This window comes from Ornithorhynchus anatinus, chromosome 10 (assembly GCF_004115215.2).
Source record: "Ornithorhynchus anatinus isolate Pmale09 chromosome 10, mOrnAna1.pri.v4, whole genome shotgun sequence".
Lineage (NCBI taxonomy): Eukaryota > Metazoa > Chordata > Mammalia > Monotremata > Ornithorhynchidae > Ornithorhynchus > Ornithorhynchus anatinus.
The window spans coordinates 14,828,764-14,848,690 of NC_041737.1; the positions used below are offsets into that span (position 1 = coordinate 14,828,764).

Sequence of the window (19,927 nt, forward strand, 5' to 3'; positions counted from 1 at the left end):
TATGTGTGTGTGTGTATATATATATATATATATATATATATATATAAGTACTTACTAGAGCAGCAGCATCTTATTCAAATCTGTAAAGCTCTACTCTAGCACTTTGTGGACTTTGTCTGATTCTGAATTTCTACATGTATATAAGTGAGATGTGAATGATCTGAAGTATAGTCGGTGGGGTCAGGAATCCATGCTGGGGTACAATTCTTTGCCTTAGAACACAGTGCTTTCATTCCACGATTAAGCTGGTTGGTAGGTTGGTTCTAAACCCATGCAGGATTGTAAAGATTAAGGAAAAAGAACAATTTGCCAATTTTAATAAATACTGTCGTTCATGTACGCCCTTTATCATATGCTTTCTGTGAATGTGAACTTACCTATTGAACTTTAAAGCATGGGAAATGAAAAGTGATGATTTTAAAGACTTGGAGCGACTAATCTTTTGTAACCACTAAGCCTCCCTGCTTTGGAAAAGGCTAGAGGTTACACACACAAGGGTTGGATTCACTGAACCTGACGTTCCCCAGGGTCTAAGTTACTGCCCTCTGTCAGAAGTTAGACCGCTAGGGAAGTCTCGAGGTTCGAAAGAGACAAAATGCTTTCCTATTCATTTAAACTATCACGAAGAGGTACTGTAGGCACTGGAAAGATGAGAGCAAAAAAGATGGGCTAAGATTCAGTGCTGTCACTTCACAAGTTCAAAAAGTGGTTAGAAAAGAGCTGCAGATTTAATAGTAAAAACAAATATTCAGTGTAGTGTTCCGAATAAAATTTTATTTCTTTGCAGTGGTGAAATGAAGCTCAGTACCAAATTCACATTGAATTAGGAAAAATCAACAATTTGGGGGCCTTTCGAAATGCATTTACATTGATTTCGGCAGCCCTTCAATTTTTCAGAGCAAAAAAAAACCCACAAACCCTTTGTTTCTAAATAGGAATTACATTCTGTAAAATTCTGGTATAACTTAGCAAAAATCATTTTTATGGTGTGAGAGATGACCATTTTAGTAGCAAACTTCATTTTTAGGATGCAGAAATTTAGGTGCTGTGACTTAGAATTGTTAGAACATGACTAGAAGTTGGGATCTGTGTATATTGAAAAGAAAAACAATTGTGACTTCCGTTATGGAAATCTGAATGCTTTCTGCAAGGACATAATTTTAGCAGTACAAAATTTCTGGTAACCAAAATTGATTGTGGTTGAAAATTGTCAACCTCTTCCAGAAGGTAAATCGATGCAATCTTAATAACCTTACCTATATTCTTTATAAGAGTAGCAGTTACTTTCCTACTAATGGATAGGAAATATTTCAGGTCAAAAGACCCGAAAATACTGAAAGATACATTTGTTTCCCCTCTTTAGATTTAATACCAAAAATGAACTATCTTAGCAGGTTAAATTTGGTAGGGATGAATTATGTGCATTCACTATTCATTTCCCAGGTTTGAAAGAACTTCTCTTTCTGCTCTAGGACTAGTTGTATTGATTCTCCAAAGGAGAGCATAACTTCTCATTACCTTTGGTGGGTTTAATATTCTATATGATTATATATGAATATTTCATTACCTCAGTAAATTTAAACACACAAACACATTTAGTTTTACATTTTCTTGTAAGAAAAGTGTGAAAAATCTCCCCAGAAGGCATTCCTATAAATGTTTCTTTTTCTGGAGAAATGATTTTAACCTAGACATGACAGTTCAAAGGGTGTTTTATCTAAATTGTTTGCCCAAGTAACCGTGAGAGAAATACTTGATCAAGCTAGAGTCTGCAATTAAGAGAACTACAGATTCTTAAAGCTGAATTAGGATTGCATAAGTCTTGGATCGTGATCTGCACGGTAACTAAACTTTCATTTTAAAAGGTATCCTAGTGTGAACAGTGTCGAAATGTTTGCTCTAAGTCTGGCAAAGCAATTCCCGTCAGCTCCACTAAGAGGTGCATCGCAGCTATTAGAGATGAAACGTGGTGCTACATTTAATAATTTCCCACATGTAAACAAACAATTTTTCTTTTAAATTGCTAGGTTACATCTTGACTTAAGGGCCAACTTTTTCTGGGCCCCAAACCTCATAATGACAAAGAAGAAAAGAACAAAATTGGGTAAAGGCCCACCATCTGGACAACGAGAAAGGGATGAGATGGTCTGCGGGGGTCAGAAATGGACAGAACAAAATAATCAAACAGCTGGGCTTTCCTCTTCAGAGGAACTATCGAGACATCCACCTCAAAGCTCTTCCCTTTAGGGCCTTTGCTCTCTATTCATGTAAGTTGACTGGAAGTACGGTATGGGCCCCTGAGACTGATATCTTATTGAAATTCTTCCCCCGCTTCAAACCCTCCAAAGCCTCAGTTAGGTGATTCAGGCACAAATTGACATTTACTGGTCTGTTTCTCTGCAAATAGTTAAGCCTCAGGTTCCGAACAAATTCATCCCATCGGATCCAGCCTCTCTCCCCCAACGAGCTTGTGTTTCACATAGAACCTAACCATAACCTTAGCTGGATGGGCTTCCAGTTTGAGCCCGGAAAGGCAAAGAGCAGGTAAAAATAATGATATGTGGCGGTTCGGGACTAAGTTAATTTGACTGTGGGGGTACCTCTGTAGCCACAGGGATATTTTGCGATATTTTTGAAAAAAAAATAAAAAGAATATGGGTACCAGCTATTTTGCAATGAATTAAGTTGCCTGCCAGAAAATATTTGAGAAGTAAATGGTAAAATATAATAACTATAGGGTATCCTTAATTTCAGCAATCAGCCTCTCACCTAAGAGCATAAATGTCTAGGGAGACATTTAACATATGTATGTCAGCGATCTGGGATTCAGTATCTTTTTAAAAATAACAGTTCCTTCTCTTTAACTTTGGAATGTTCTCTGGGAGAATCGCTAGTGGTTCTGAAGGCTGAAATATGACTTTTAAAGACATTAGATGCTTGTTTGATCCACATACGTGCTTTCCAAAGCTCCAATTCGGAGCAGTGAACAAATCCGCCTCTGAGGATTTGTTTTATGAGGTCACTTAGGAAGGACCTGATTTTTGAAAGGAGGAGGACCAAAGAAACAGAAAATTCAACAGCCAAAATTTTGTCATTAGGACCAAGGCGTTGCTTTGTGTTGATGCCAAAGTGGAATACTGTAACACCTCTCTGCAATTTTGCCAAATAAAATTTTAGCCCCCAAAACTCTCATTTTAAAGTAAAGAGAGTGACTCTACTGCATTATGGAATATCTACATTATAAATTTGCGTGTGTGTTAGTTAATAAAACAGAAGCGATATTGGAGTCTCTCTGTGTGGGCCTCAACAAGGCAATCTAATTCGGTACTACATGACAAGAAGAAAATAATCCCGAAAATAAACCCGCAAAAGTATGGCATAATATAGAGACTCGATACCTGTGGCATAGGTACAGGGGAATATAAACCACACAATCTGTAAATATAAATTGATTCCACCAATTTTACTATACAGTACTTCAGTAGTAACAGACAGTTGAAAATAATTTTCACTTACTTAACAGCAAACTTATAATTTTGGAGGGAACAGCATGGTGAAGTCTTATCCTGGAAAAGAGCAATAGAGGTATTAGCAAGGAGCTAAAATTTTCTTTGGCACGGTAAAAGGGGCGGGGGGCGGGGTAGGGAGAATCGAGTCTGCCAACCTATTTACAGGACGTTCTCAAGATCAGTGGGTGGTGCGCTGATATTTTGCACATTCTAGTTGTTACATAAAGTTGGTTTGATGTTTTTCAATATGCCTTCGTATAAATATTTTATTCAATACATTGCATCTGTGTAATACAACAAATAATAATAAACACATAAACTGTACAATGCAGACAAACTCTTTGCATATATGTATGTAAATTTAGTAATACATACCAACAGTTCTTGATACACAGAACCTACTACATGCAGTTCATCATTGCCATCCTCTTCCCATGCAACAGATGAGACAATAGACGAAATTAAAGTAATAACAAAAGCACAAGGAACAAACAACCCTCTGCTATATGTTCAGACGTATTTTTTAGAAGAAACTGTTTAAAGACAGCCATTCATAAGAATCAACACCCTTATAGACAATCCGTAGAAACAGGGGGAAAAGAAAAGCAAATCAAGAATTTTACATTTACAGTACATCCTAATCATTTACAAAAATAAATCCAGCTGAAATTGTCAAACCAGTCAACTGGCTTGCAGGAGAAATAAGTACCCACCCTGGCGGGGTTTGGTTTCGAAAACGGTGGGGAGGGATGTGTGAATGTATGGGTGAGCGTATGGTACTCAAGGGCCATGTTCTATCTTGTCTTTCTGGCATACTTTGTCACAACAACAGAGCTTTTCCCATTTTTTTTCCCTCTGGGGGGCGGGTGGGGTGAGAGGATATAACAAATAATCAACTTCACCTCCTGTGCTTCATCTCCTATAGTAAAACTACGCACATTTAACACAGGGCTTTTTTTCTTTTCAAATAAATCAACCAGAAATTAATAACTGTTTTAAAAAAAAGTTATCTGTGATTTAGCAGCATTGACAATAATCTACTGAAACATCTGACTAACTTTTATTTATTAAAACTGAATCCGATGTGAAAAATTCATAAGCATCAACAGTTAATGTATTCTGAATCCTTAATCAGCTAAGCAGGCCAAAAGTTTAAACAACCGGCGAGGGCTAAATCTGACAGAGAGCAATGATGAAATAAATCTCCTTAAATACGTCCACGTGGGATAAATGTTAAATATATCATCCTTCAACATTAAAATAGTAGCAGGAGGCCAGGGCATTGATCCCACATGTAGTTTTCTAGAACTGAGGTACAGCTTGGCCTTAATAATGCCTTCTGAGAAGGAAATATGTCATTTTCTTAAGCAGACACGGAGTCCCCTTATCTTTTCAATCTTTGACAAGTTCACTGCTGAGGGTTTTGGAATTGTTGACTTACAACGTTCAGCATTTTGCATCATGTGATAATTTGTTTTGCCTCACTGACCTCATGAAAGCTCAGCTATCAGCATCACTGTTTCCAAAGAAAAAGGAACAACCAAAAAGCACGTAAACGATCCAAGAACTGGGTCTCCTATACAGAGCTGGGTTTCCTCTGGGTTGACTTACAGTAGCTGAATATACTGTATTGTGAGTACAAGGCAAGGCACCTTTAACTGAGCCATTTGGCAAAGCCTGGCCTATGAAGCTGGGTTAGAGGTATTACCTATGAAGTACCCAGGACCGGACTCGCCATGCTGAGCTGAGCTTCAAAAAAGACAAAACAACAACAAAAACCCTTTTATTTTTCCTACGTCCTGTTTAAAAACTCATCTTTAAACCCCAAAACTATTGAAGTCTAATTCAGAACTCACCCTTTCACTGGTACTACAAGAAAACCACACAACGGCCGCCTTGCCCATCCTCCGCTGAGCAAGAGGGGAACGCAGCCAGAAATCACGATGGCGTTAAGTTCGGTTCGTTAAAAACAGGAAGGGATTATATTTGAAATGGATTTAGGTAGCGCAGTTCTTGGTAGTCATAACTACTGTTTTTCAAATCATGAGGGTTAGTTGATGAAGTATGAGCCTTAATTCAGGCCTACAAGGCCTACAGAGTTCTTTGGACCCACTTTCTCCAAAATAAGCAGGTCTGCTTGCTGGCCAAGGCAAATGTTACCATACCAGTAAGCTTGTGATATGTATAAAACACACCACACATACACGCGCACGCACATACATGCACACACACAGACACACACACACACACACACACAGAGAGAAACTACCAGGGGGTGTCAAACACCTGTCTCAGCAAACTCTCTGTTGATTGTGTTTGACCCATCTCCCTCCACAATAATGCCAACCTCGGGACTATGGAATCGGTTATTAAAGTGTACTGTGGTTAATCGATATTGGAAGTCAGAGACAATGACCCCATTCTTGCTAGATGCAATTTATAATAATAAATTTTGAAGGCTTCCTGATTCCCTGATTGCTTTCAGAACTAAGCCACCTGCAACATTTCAATTCTAGAGAAACACATCCCTGCAAAAGGTCACAGACAGTGGAGCAAGCAGCTTGGTGAAAAAAAGGGGAAGAGAAATTCAGAATAGCACGGGTGTACAGCATCTAACTAGAAATTACTTGAGATTATCTGTGTGCTACCAAATCAAACTGAAACACATGGGATTTCGCTGATACTGGACTCAAAAAAGGATTATGGTTACTGTCGGCAGGCAAAGTATCAAGTGAACTTGTGAAAGATGTCATTCACATGAAGTGTCACAGTTACAGAAAAGAGAGTAAAAAGGCATTCCATATCTGGTAGGGGCATTCCATGGTCTGAGTTTAGCTGGTAATCCAGGTGTCTTCTTGTCGGGGTGGAGCGACATGTTGAGATTTATCCCCTTGCAACAAGTTAGTTCAGAAAGGGCCAAGAGCAAGCGTTGGCTTACTTCTAGCCAATCCTCAGCCACTGGTGCCTGTTAGTCTGGCAGGGATAAATCACTCAACTGTGCACGGGTGCAGGAAGTCACAACACCTGTGAGGATCTGGCTATGTCGTCTTACTCTTGTTCACTGGTTTGCCTCCATTCATTATTGCAGAAGCACTTGTGCTTTTACTTGGCGTCACCCCGGGCTTCGGCACTGTTTCTCCGACGTCGTGCAGAGATGGTTCTCGGTACATGGCCACTGGGGATTAAAGCGGAAAGAAAAAGCAAAAACACAAAACACTCGGTCAGCACTTGTCTGGATCCCCCCCACATGGATACTTCCTGTTCTCTCCCTCCCTGATTACATCGGGGTCTTTCTAATCGATCAATGGTATTTACTGAATGCTTACTAGAGCACTGTACTAAACGCCTGGTAGAATGCATGACAACAGAGTCGGCACATACGTTCCCTGCCCTCAGTGAGTTTACAGTCCAGAGGGATATCCATCACTGCCCCCAAATTCAAGTAGGTTTTCTTCTCATCTGTTTGCACACATGGGAAGTGGGTTTTCGGTGGGGGGCTCGTCCTCCAAAATTAGATCGGATTTCTCTCCCTTGACTATACAAGAACATTAAGTCTGGGGAAGGCTGGGCTTTTGTCAAAGCAGATCTAATATCTCAAGCTAAATTCCTGATTGAACTTTGGATTCTAGGTATTTGCAGGTGGAGATGGCGCATTCTGTTTAGTCCTGTCGCTGCAAGGGCATTATGTTCCCATTAGTGTCAAAAGCCAGAGGCGCAGAATAAGATAGAGGAGCAATTTGGACCTTAATTAAAGCAGAGTTTTTCAGAGATTGCCGCTTGATTTATCATATTTAATTGTAAATGCTTTTTTGGCATTTTATTGTCATTCATATGCCATTGACGGATACAACTGTAAAATACAGAGTGAAGAGAGGATATTTGAGGTTAGCGGGGGGAAAAGTAGGTCAGGTAGTGGGTGTTTCTTAGAGACAGACACTCGTGGGAAAGGATATTTCAAAGTGAATGGCACCTGGGGAAATCTGAAGCTACGAGACATAGAAATACCCAGCAAGCACAATTTACAAGACAGTCTGGTTAGCCCAGCAGACTTATAGGTTTTCTAGTAGTTCAAACCCCTTGTGGTAGGCACCTGCTTCGAAACGACAGTCTGCCATTTGGCTTCCCCTTTGATTCATCTTGGATTTTATCCTCCAAAACATTGATATCCATATCTTTATGTGTATAATGTCTAAAAGACACTATACACTCCCTTTGGATGTCTCAGAGGATATCGTGTGCTGGTGAACAGAGGTCCAATTGGCCCCTCGACTTATTAATTAATATTAATAGCAACCAAGGACTGACCTTAGTGGTTTAATGGAGAGAAGTTTCAGAATAAAGACAAATGACCCATAATAGTTCTTACTAATGAGGCACTTGCTCTGCCACCTCCAGTGACAATTTAGATCATTTTATTTCTTAGGAACACTTGAAATGAAAAACAAAGTAGGAGCGAATCTATGGTTTTAGAGCAGCCCCCATCGTTGTTTATAGAGCACTTCAGTTGCTGTCTGATTCGTTAGCAACCCGGGGCAACAGTAGGATGGCTAACACTAAAGATGAGTTCGGAGTTAGACGTAGCCGGCTAAAGACTTGAAGTGAATGAGATACAATGTAGGCCTGTTATTTATGATAGCCCTTCTGGGGGAATGCAAAATAACTCACTTCCGAGCTTTGCCTAACTTAATCAAATAGAAAGACCTAATGGCCCTACTATGGGTGAACCAGAAAAGATTATTTTTTTCCATTATGGGAAGGAGCGTGGATTGCACATAAAACCATATGGCCTCTTTTTCAATAAAAAGAAGTCTCAATTCACTTCAGCAAAGCATGTGGGTTTAAGAGCTAGGAACAGGAGTTGAAAGGCGTTGATATTTCAAAGGCTATCTGCCTATGAGCAAATGACTTAAAACCCTATCAACTTGGAGTACTCATAATTTCAAATCCACGAGTCGGGTTTCTCTCCATCAAGGAAGCTGAACACACCTAAACAGAACACATGTCGGAAAGTCCTTAAAATCACTTCCCACTATGCAATCCTCAAAAGGTTAACATAGAGAGAAAAACCACTTCTGATGGGACAATTAGAAAGGTCTAACAATTTCCATTTCATTGACAAGACATTCTAGTATGGCTGAGTGGTGGTTTGTTTTTTAATGGTATTTATTAAGCGCTTACTAGGTATCAGGCTCTGTTCTAAACATTGGGGTAGATACAAAATAATCAGGTTGAACACAGTCCCCGTCCCTCACGGGGCTCATAATCTTGGGTCCATCCTCTATCCACTAAACCAAGCTGTCGATCAAAGTAAATAAACTTTCATTTGCAAATGCTATGAAAAGACTAGAACCTCAGGTAATAGTGGTAAGTGAACTCAATACATTCATAAACTTGAAGAGAAAACATATTGTACATTATACAAAAAAAGATAGGAAATTTATGACCCTTTATTGTTAGGTCAGATTTCCTTCATTTTGTATCATTTCACACCAATCCCAGTATAAACTGTGTGTTGAATAGGAATATTTACTAAATTTATTTTCTGCCCTGTCAATCATAAACACAAGCACAGAAAATGAAGCAGCTGCTTCTGAATACTTAAATCCTCACACTTTCTTACATTTTTGCAGCATCCCGAATATATGTATTTTATCTACATTTTCAATCACTAACAAAAATGGAAGGATTTATTTTGCCAGTGGACTATTATCAGCTCCTTTCTCTGAGAGGACCTTTTTGTTTTTGAAAAGTGCCATCCCAGGTAACAGATGGTAAAATTTTGAATTTCTATTTACTTAATCTCGCACATGACTATTTTATAATAAAATCTATCCCACTACAACCCAGCCCATATACTTCACTTCTCCAAAACTAAGCTGTCCACTGTACCTCAATCTCACCGGTCTCACAGATAACACCCTCTTCATGCACTCCCTCTAGCCTGGAACTCTCTCTCCCCCTTTAGATCTGACAGACCACCGCTCTCCCCATTTTCACAATCTTATTAACACTAATAAGCAGTGTGGCTCAGTGGAAAAAGCACGGGTTTGGGAGTCAGAGGTCACGGGCTCTAATCCCGGCTCCACCGCTAGTCAGCTGTGTGACCTTGGGCAAGTCACTTAACTTCTCTGTGCCTCAGTTACCTCATCTGTCAGATGGGGATTAGAATTGTGAGCCCCACGTGGGACAACCTGATCACCTTGTATCCCCCACAGCTTAGAACAGTGCTTTGCACATAGTAAGTGTTTAATAAATACCATAATTTTATTTTTTATTTACTCCTCCAAGAGGTCTTTTCTGATTAAACCTGCACTCCCTATCACTTCCTGTGCCCCCTACAGACTTGAGTCTCTAACCCTCAGGCGCTATGATAGCCACCTCATCCCAGCCGCACCAAATTTATATACACATTCCTGTACTCTATTCTTTCTCCTATCTGTGATTTAACTAAATGTATGCCTCCCCTACTGCTTGAGAGAGTCAGCAGTTAGTCAATCATATTTATCGAGCCGCAGCACTGTAATAAGCACTTGGGAGAGTACAATTTGATAATGCACAGACACATTCCCTGCCCACAATGAGGTTATAGTCTAGATGGAGAGACAGACATTAACATAAATATGTAAGAAATAAGCTCTTTAAAGACGGGAATCGAGTTTGGCATAGTTTTCACACTGTACTCCCCCTGGCACTTAGTACAGGGCTGTTCACCTAACAAGTGCTCGATAAATACATATGATAGATTGATTCGGATGAAGAAGCCGATCGAATACTGAAATTTCTCCGAGCGGAGTGGATCACAGGGCCGAGGAGCTGTAAACATGATTGGTTAATACTGGTGGGTCTCACTGGGATCTCACAAAACTCACCTTCCAACGGCTTAGGTAGAAAATGAGCTGCTGGTTTTGTTTTCTTCACTCTGTTACCCTTCATAACTTGGCCTTCCTTATTGAGCCCCAGGAACCACGCCCTACCAGATTCTTGTTGTCTGTACAGCATGGATGAGTAGATTACATAATAGTTTTCAAAAACAGACTCTTTAAACTTGCATTCGGGAGTAAAAAGTTCCTATAAGGAGAAAGAGAAGAGAAAGTTAGAACTAGTAGGAGCATAAATTGATTGCCCACTAGATCTAATACAATATAACAGGTAGCTTGTATACCTGGTGACACATTGCCTGCCCACAAGAAGCTCACATTCTAATAAGGGAGATGAATTAGGCTCCTCTGTAATCAAGAGTACCTTCAGCAACAGTCTTGATTCACCCCAGATCCAATCCTGTACTTGCGGGCAGGTGTTAGGGGAAGGACCCTTAAACGAAGCAGAACCTTGTTTTTAAAACACTCTGTTGCCGTGGAACAGGAAGGCGCTGAAGCTAACCATTGTGCAAATCAACAGGCCTCCTGTTTTCTCCACTTTTCAAATGCCTCATTTCTTTGAACAAGGGAAAACAGGCAGCAACAAGGTTAGAAGAAAACACGTACGTGAGTCGAAAAGCGACAGCTTTCTGATCAGTGGTACCTTAAAAGAGGAACTCTATGTGCTTTGAAATAATTTTCCAGCCACCAAGGAACTGCCAATTACCTAGAGCATAAGAAAATAAGAACCAAACACCAAAGTATCCCAGTACAGTTGCTTAAGCCGATTTCACATTTCATTCGCAAGCACAAGTACAAACACATATTTCCTCCAAATTTTGTAAATGAATTAAGTGAAAGTGCCAGACTGGAAAATGCAGCAAAATCTTTCTTTTGCAGACACAACAGAGCATCAACAGTTGGAAAATTCACTTCCCCACCTCACACCAAATACGTTAGGTGAGCAAGCTTGAGTATGAAATGAGATTCTAATCCAATATCCTTTTGGCTGAAATTTCATATGTGCTCAAGGGTCTAGAGGCTCTAGAGTATAGAAACAGGGTGGCAAAGAAAAATATAGAAGGGCCAGTGTGGATTTTGTGGGTGAAGGTTTTGGACAATTCTTATCAAGGCTGTATTACAGAAGATTTTCTATTAAAATAATCTCACAGTGAAACAAATCTCTTCGGTGGAGTAGGCAGTGAAACTTTGAAAAAAAAAGTCAAACTTTGAGGGATTTGAGAGGCAGCATGGCCTAGTGGATGAAACATGTGCCTGGGAGTCGGAAGGACCCGGATTCTAATCCCACTCCATCACTCACCTGCTGTATGACTGGGCAAATCACTTACCTTTGTGCCCTAGTTACCTCATTTGTAAAATGGGGGCTAAGACTGGGAGCCCCAGGTGACATGGACTGTGTCCAACCTGATTAGCTTGTATCTACCCCAGTGCTTATTACAGTGTCTGGCACGTGGCAAATATCATTTTTAAAAAGGCAATGATAGCTAGAAACCTTTAAAATTGGCCTGAAAAATAGATGGGCAAATTGTACCAGACATGCAACAATAATAATAGTATTTATTAATGCTTACTCTATGCAAAATGCTGTATTAAGCTCTACACATTGGTGAGGTCATAGACAAGATCCCTGGATACTAAGTGGCTCCCAATAAGAAAGTGAGAAGGGAGAGGGAAATTGGCAACAGACAAGGTGGAAATAAGACCAAAAATACATAAGACAGATGATGAGAAACATGAAAGGAGCAGCAGGATTTCGGGTGTCTCGCAGCTCAGACCATCAATCAAAGAAGTCACGGCTGTGGTTACGGTGATGACCTTTCCAACATTCTAAAAGTTTTGAAAGCCAAACAAGGTTGGCATCTGTGTCCTTGCTGGGTTGGAGCAAGGGTTAATGGGAGCTCTGGTGTCAAGGCGGTGGGACAGCATCCCTTCAGCCAGACATCAAAAAATTTCACCAATTTAGAAATCTTTATGCTTTCTACCCTCACCAAATGAAGAAGGCCATAGGACCTGACAGTTTATCACACTGTAGCATATAATAATAATAGTAATAATAATGATGATGGTATTTGTTAAGCTATGTGTTAAGCACTGTTCTAAGTGCTGGGTAGATAAAAGGTAATGAGTTTGGACTTAGTCCCTGTCCCACATGGGGCCCACATCCTTAATCCCCATTTTACAGATGAGGTAACTGAGGCACAGAGAAGTTAAGTGACCTGTCCAAGGTCACATAGCAGAAAAGTGGTAAAGCTGGGATTAGAACCCACATCCTCTGGCACTCAAGCCCATGCTCTTGCCACTAGGCCACTCTTTGAGGACTGAAATGATGACACAATGGGTTGGTTTTTTTAATTTAGGGACTGGCAAGTAATATGAGAAAACAAACTACAACAAAAATCAGAGGAGGGCAAATAAAATTTCTACTTTTGCATAACTATTTCTCAGCAAGTTGGTTATTATTGCCTAACAAATACCGTGATTATTATAACACCAATCCGTTTCCTATAAAGGGGGACACCATAACATACTCCAATCACGGCTTTGTATTTGGAATGAATCATCTGTTTAAACTTGATAAATTTCGTACCTTGGGAATATAATAGCTGTTTTTATTTTCCTCCTTTTAAAAATGTGAAAAATAAGCACATTGGGCATCAACAGGCAAACCCTAACCCATGAATATATTATAAAGGTACAAAGATCAGATAGACTAGAATCTGATCATTTAGTCTCTCTGACTTTTAAATCAGAGAGACTAAAATCTACCACATATGTAACGTACAGATATATTTCATTCCCTTTATCAAGACAATCAAAAATCATGTCTTCAGGAGCAATAGAAAGTTTCACAAGGAATCAGAGTTTGCTTATGAAATACCACCTTGGCCTAGAGTAATGCCATATGGCTTTCACCAAATGTGGATTTTAGGTTTGATGTCTACATCACATTTTCTGTTGACTCCAAAGCTTTGACTCTGGTTTTGCTCCAAGAAAATGGTCTTGGGCCTTCACTGTTCTCCTTCCCATTAACTCCGTATCTAATAAATTACAGTGTCCATCAGTCTACCTGTGTCATGCCTTAAAGAAAAGAACTGATGTTATGGGTTTTGTATATATACTTAGAGTCTGGAGAAATGAATAGAATGTTAGGTATATTTGGCATCCCCCAGAGAGAAATACACAAGATTTACTGGATGAAAATCTACATTCTAAAATAAACAGAATAGCTTGTGGCACCCATTTGTCCTCTTTAAACTAGTCCACAGCTTCAAAGGATATTTTTCACTGATAAAACCTAACAAAGCAACGAGGAACAGAAAATAACATGAGCTGATATTGAAACTCATGCCAAGGAGCAAATAACTAATCCAATTCAAGTATTCTCAGATGTTCCCGGCCCTCAACTACTTCGATCAAATTACCAAGGCAATATTTGGCAATCGGCTTCCTGTTTGGTAATGGTAGACTTTTCATGGGCATAGTTATTATCATTATTATTATATTTGTTAAGGACTTATTATAATAATAGTTATTACTGTGGTATTTGTTAAGCGCTTACTATGTGCCAGGCACTGTACTAAGTGCTGGGATAGACACAAATCTGTCAGGTTGCACACAGTCTCTGTCCCACATGAGGCTCGTGATCTTAATCCCTATTTTCCAGATGAGGTCACTGAGGCCCAGAGAGGTGAAGTGACTTGCCCAAAGTCATATAACAGACAAATGGCAGATCCGGGGTTTGAACCCAGGTCCTTCTGACTCCCAGATTCATGCTCTAGCCACGAGGCAATGCTGCTTCTATCAAGCACTGTTCTAAGCACTTGCGTAGATTCAAGTCAATCAGGTCAGAATCACAGTCTTAGTAGGATGGAGTAGTGGCATTGAATCAGAAAGCTAAGGCGGTCTGAATTATGCTTTAGGGGCTGAGATGAGCCGGTGGGTTATTGCCTAGAGGAGGCACTCAGCCTGCTCCAGTAAAGATCCAATGCGGGCTTAAAGAGGATTCCTCAGCACCTTGAGGAAATGATGATTTTCAGAGGTCATACCCATAACACTGGTGGAAGAATGAATTTGGGGGCTGGGGAGGAGGGAGATACACAGTCAGTCAGTCAATAATATTTATTGGGCACCTACTGTGTGCAGATTACTGTACAAAGCACAAGGGAGAGTACAATGTAATGGACACATTCCCTGCCCGCAACAAGTTGACAGGAAAAGCATGCTCTCAGAAGAACATTAGCTCTCAAGGACTTGCAAAAGTCTGTTGAGTGCGCAATAACCCATCTGAACATTTCTAGCCTGTCATTCTCCTTGGAAACATCTCTTAGAGGGGCTCCAAATTTGGAAAGAACCCCATTTTTTCAAAATTCATTGGGTGAAAGCTGGTGCACAGAATTTGGAAACATTCTCTTGCCTCTTACCAAGCTGCTCCCTGTGCAATTTGGATTTTCTTTTTTTTCCTCAAATCTGTGAGAACCTGATATAAAATTGATTTCTGGAAAGAATAACTAATGAGGCCGAAAGCTACCAGCCTGATGTTCTCTACCTGCCCCTGCTGTCTCAAGAAAATACGGTAACCTAAACCCCACATCGAGTGGATAGAAGGCTATTTCAATTGCTCAACCCCTTGAAGTAGCTCCTTCTGCTAACTACACTCTAAAATCAAACTACTTCCACTATAGTTTTGGTCAATCAAGAGTGAATTCATGAATCCTATCCTGGTATTAGTATATCCTATATCCTATGGTCTATATGAGGTTGTGTGACTAGCATAGTCCCTATCACCCAGTAGGGCTCACAATCTATCATCACCATTTTAGAGGTGAGAAAATTGGGGCCCAGATCAGTTCAATAACTTGCCCTGACATTTGACCATGTACTCTTTCTTCCTCATCCTCCCTGTAATTGCCCTTCACAGTTTTGAGGTCAGTTCAGTCTTCCTTCAAGTCTCCTGTTGTCCAAGTTACACCTAATATTTTCAGTAACATTTCCTCAAAATTTCTGTTTTTAGCATATATTCACTGTGCTTCTCCAAATTATTTCTCATTTCCTACAATTCTCAAGTTCCTTAGTCCTAAACCTGACCCAGGATCCTAATAAGGGCCCGACCAAAACTGAGATTACTTCATTCATGGAGTGTAAACTGGGAGCACCGAATCCCCAGAGTGTCTTCGAAGCACTGTACTCCAGGGGAACGCCGACTCCAACTCCAAAGCATGCAGTGGATTTTGCTTTTGATCTCCAGTTCTCACAGCCGCGGCTGCTGCTACCAATCTCCACTTCTGGATGAATATGAACAGAAGGGGATGTTGGAGAGAAAGGAAGTTTGGGAGGAGGGGGAGGAATCTCTGGAGAAACCTTGAGATGATAAGAGGGGAACCTTTCTAAAAATGGCTGAAGCCTCCTGCCTTAATTTATTTAGGGAGGAATACTTACCACCTGAGTCTTTTCAAATAGGCTGAGCAGTAATTTGGTTTTATAAATAGCAGAAATATTCCTTAAAATGCAAAATGAGACACCAGAATAGTTTTAGTGACAAAATTCCTTCACGTGGTAAATATCACATAGCGTTATTAACTACATGACATTTACCCACTCCTTCTCTATTACAAACCACTTTTTAGTTTCCTCATAAATATGGAAATAGAGTAATTATGCTAATTATCACTAAAATTATCCTGTTTACTTAGATTTTCTATATATAATTTATAATTTTACCATTCTAAAACTAAGTACCTATAGTGAATGATAGCATATTGATCAATAGCGTATCTTTTCCTCAGAAGTTGTGGTAATTCAAAGAAAAAAATTTGGCAACAACTGTAAATCCAAAGGAGCTGTTTTCACTCTCTAGCTTCGAATGTCACATTGAGCTGTGGGGATGAAGTGGAAAACTTAGTTACCAGTAAATTAATCCATGCTTTTTACACAGTTAGTTGATTTCATGATGCTGAAGTGAAAATCCATAAAGTAAATTAGAAATCAATATTAGTACTAGTAGTACAGTGCTCGTTATACAGTAAATGAACCACTGATAATAATATTAGGTTCTAAAGCACTACTCCTGTTGTTCCGGGACTAGGATAGAACAAAATCACAAAATTTAACTCTACAGGAAAATTAGCATACCCTCACCTTCAAGCTCTTACATGGGTAGAATGGGTGACTCACAGAGAGATTTAGCGCTTTATATTTCTCAGCTTTCTCCGATTCTTGTTGATTTTTAATGGTATTGAAATCACTTGGTATTTCACTTCTTGCATGTGAGGAAAATGGATGATAGCAGGGTAACGAAGCAGCTGTCGTACGGTGAAATGAATGGGGATATTGGTAAGCAGCGTGGGCTGAATGAAGAAAGATCTAGGGAGGCAGAGGCTCCAACAACCTTTGGGAGGCCACTGAGAGGATCAGCCTTAAGGCAGATGACAGGAGAGGGGCTGTTCTCTTTCAGCAAAGATTTAGGGAAATTTGGGGGGCCGAGAGGAATACTTAAGAACAGACACTGGAAGCAAGCAAATGCGTTACTATAGTAAGTCATGCATGTGAGCGCAGTTTAAAATGGACTGTCAGTCACAACTGTTCCACTGAACACAATATCTGTATGCTATTTTGTCTTTATACTAAAACTATTACTGTTGTTGGTGTGAGAGCATATACACATATTTAGAGAAAGAAAGATGGAGAGAGAAAGGGAAGAAAGAGACAAAGAGGGAAGGAGAGGCAGAATGAAAGAGTGGGGAGAGAAAAAGGGAGGGTGAGGGAGAGAGAGACAGAGAGTGCAAACATCACGGTCTACCTTTTGAGGCTATCTTGGAACTGAATAAAAATGGCTCTCGTTACTCAACTGAATAGTGGTACTTATTGAGCATCTGCTGTGTTCTGGGCAGTGTACTAAACACTGGGGAGAGTATAATACGCTTAGATGATGTGGTTCCTGCTCCCGAGGAGCTTACCTTTTAGTAGAGGAGGCAGACACTAAGTTGATTTATAAATAGAAGGAATAAAGAAAACAGAGACCAGAAACATGACATGGAGGAGTCAGTGACTTACGAGGTTGCTTTAAAAGAGAGTAGGTGACAGCAAAATCGTCCACGGAGAACCAGGAATAAAGATCACTGAACTCCCGGCTCTTGATTCCCCAGAATGGTTCTGTGGAGTGCACGGCAAAGCAGTCACTAGGTTTCCCTGCCCTGCTCCCCACCTCACTCGGGGTTTGGGGCTGGGTCTTGTTGGTCCATAACCCTCAAGGGCCTTTCCTCAGCTGGGATGGATCCTGAAAGTCATTCCACATTTGCCAGAAGAATGAAAAATGAAATGAAACAAGAGACTGTTTCTGTTAAATGTGTATTCTTTTGGGACTTTATAGGATCTTTTGAGACATTATAGGATTTTTTGGGACATTATAGGCTATATAATGAACAACTCCTCAGCCTCATTAGCATAACTCTCAGAAGCTAGGTGGAGTGGATCACAGATGCCAGGCAGGAGTTGTGTGAGCCTCTCACAGCTCAACTCTGTGTCAGCTGGTTTCATGGGGAAAAGAGCAGGTACAATATTTCCCAAGCTCCAGACCCAGTAACAGAGGAGACCAGGATGAGCATCAATGAGCTATATTCTGCTCTGCACTCTAGGGAAGCTGCCCTCTGGACAGAATCTTGGGGGAATTAGCCGCTGGCTTCATTCCAAATGAATCCTTCAGGGCCTGTCCTGGCAGATGGCCAAAGCAATTCTCTAATTAGGCAGGGAGATAGGGGAAAGAGGGATAGAGATTCGCCAGATATAGAACAGTCTCTCTAGGGAAGTTTCCTGCCTAGACCAGGGCATGAAGGTGCATAAAACTTGCTGAACCTGAATGGATTCTGTATATAGAAAGGTTTTGATTTGGACCACAGACTTTTGTTCCAGTTTATTTCTCATATCCTTAATATTTAGGTACCAAAGGGGATGCATTAAAATGTCAATCAACATTGCAGAAATTCCAACAAAACCATTCATTCTTTGCTTCTCTTGACCTTCTGCAGGTCCTTTGATTAGGGCTTCATGTTCACTAGTTGCTCAATACATACTACTCATTCACTGAAGATCACTTTAAGACATCCACCATTTATCAACCAAATGTAATTTTATAATTCTTTGTGACTTGGGTAAGAAAAGGGGATGTAGAAAGGGGCAAAAACAAGGACAAAATGTTGCTGTACAATACAAGCATTCCATTTTCTTGACACACATCATTTTAAACAACATAACTCCCCAAATTGAATTGACAACAATGTTGGGGTTGAAATAAGACGTAGAATTTTGCCTCCAAAATAAAAAGAAAACAGTCTTTTGAAAAAAGAGAAATAAACACATGACTCATTAGATAGTCAAGAATAGAGCAGCTTTAAACCTTTCCCTATTTCCCAGAGCATTCAAGAGAATAAGGTCACCAGACACACCAGTAATGTTGGAAGCTGTGCTTCATTTTTATCTGGTAAATACCCTGAGGCTGTAAATTGCTCAAAACCGGTGTATTGCAGAATCATGCTGTTTATGCTCTCGCATCTCCCATTATAAGGCTTTTTCACTGTTAGATGATTATATTTTGATTCTGAACAACATTAAGCCAGATTATAAATATCTCCATGACAACATCTCTGCATAATATAGTATTGAAGTGATTTTGTTTCTCAGAAAAGGCAGGGTGGCCTAGTTTAAAGAGCAAGTCAGGAGACCAGGCTCCGGTTCTGGCTCCAGCACCTAGTTGTGAGTGACCTTGGGTAAATCACTTAATTTATCTGTGGTTCAGTTGCCTCACAGGGATAAAATGCACGTTTTCATCCCTCCCCTTAAGACTGTGAGCTCCAGTATGGTCTATGTCTGAACTGATTACCTCGTATCTACCTAGGCACTTAGTAGAGTGCTTGGCCCATAGTAAGCACTTAAAGAAGTTCATCATCATTACTATTAAGGAAAATACGTAGAGCCAAATAATGGAGTAGATGCTTTCCCCATGTGAAATACACATGATTCAGCTTTTAGGGTAAAATAAAATCTTTTGTAGGAAGGGATGTTTATCTTTGAAGAATTACCACTACAAAGGATTTACTGTGAAAGAAGTCAAATGTTGAGATGGTTACTGAAGAGAAAGGATTTTTGTTTCATTTTAGAAATAGAGAATACCAAACTATACGGCCTTAACATCTAAAGAACACTGAACTTGGTACTTCAGGAGCTAAAGAAAAAAAAACAGCCAACAGTCAGTTGGGAGGGTGAAAGATTGAAAAAAAGATAACTTCAGAATAAAAAAATAATTTAGAGGAAGGCGGCACTCAATCTCCTGTAGGGTCAACAACTTGAACAGTGGTTAGAAAAAGCTAAATCCATTGAAGTTCAGTTCTTGTATGGGTTTAGGTCCTCCAAACTAGAAGTGAATCCTTTCCATGTTCTTTTCTAAACATTTAATCAATGGTATTTATTAAATGCTTACTTCAAGCTGAGCACTCTACTAAGCACTTCTGAGAGTGCAACAGAATTGGTAGACATGATCTTACAATCTAA

The 19,927-nt window shown here is 40.0% G+C and overlaps 2 protein-coding genes across 6 annotated transcripts in view; one reads left to right on the forward strand and one right to left on the reverse strand.

The window, feature by feature from the left end:
* The window catches only part of ITGBL1 (integrin subunit beta like 1), a 165,670-nt gene extending 161,832 nt beyond the window's left edge, over positions 1-3,838 (forward strand). For both annotated transcript variants that reach the window (XM_001513577.4, XM_039913220.1), the window contains one exon: positions 2,028-3,838. The gene's annotated coding sequence lies outside the window, so the exon portion shown is untranslated. The remainder of the gene's footprint in view (positions 1-2,027) is intronic.
* Positions 755-19,927, reverse strand: part of FGF14 (fibroblast growth factor 14) — a 432,965-nt gene continuing 413,792 nt past the window's right edge. For all 4 annotated transcript variants that reach the window (XM_029073997.1, XM_007667997.3, XM_001511144.3 and 1 more), the window contains 2 exons: positions 10,379-10,577; positions 755-6,684 (listed from right to left, as the gene is read on the reverse strand). In XM_029073997.1, the coding sequence (XP_028929830.1) occupies positions 6,548-6,684; positions 10,379-10,577 (336 nt within the window). In that variant the 3' untranslated portion in view covers positions 755-6,547. The remainder of the gene's footprint in view (positions 6,685-10,378; positions 10,578-19,927) is intronic.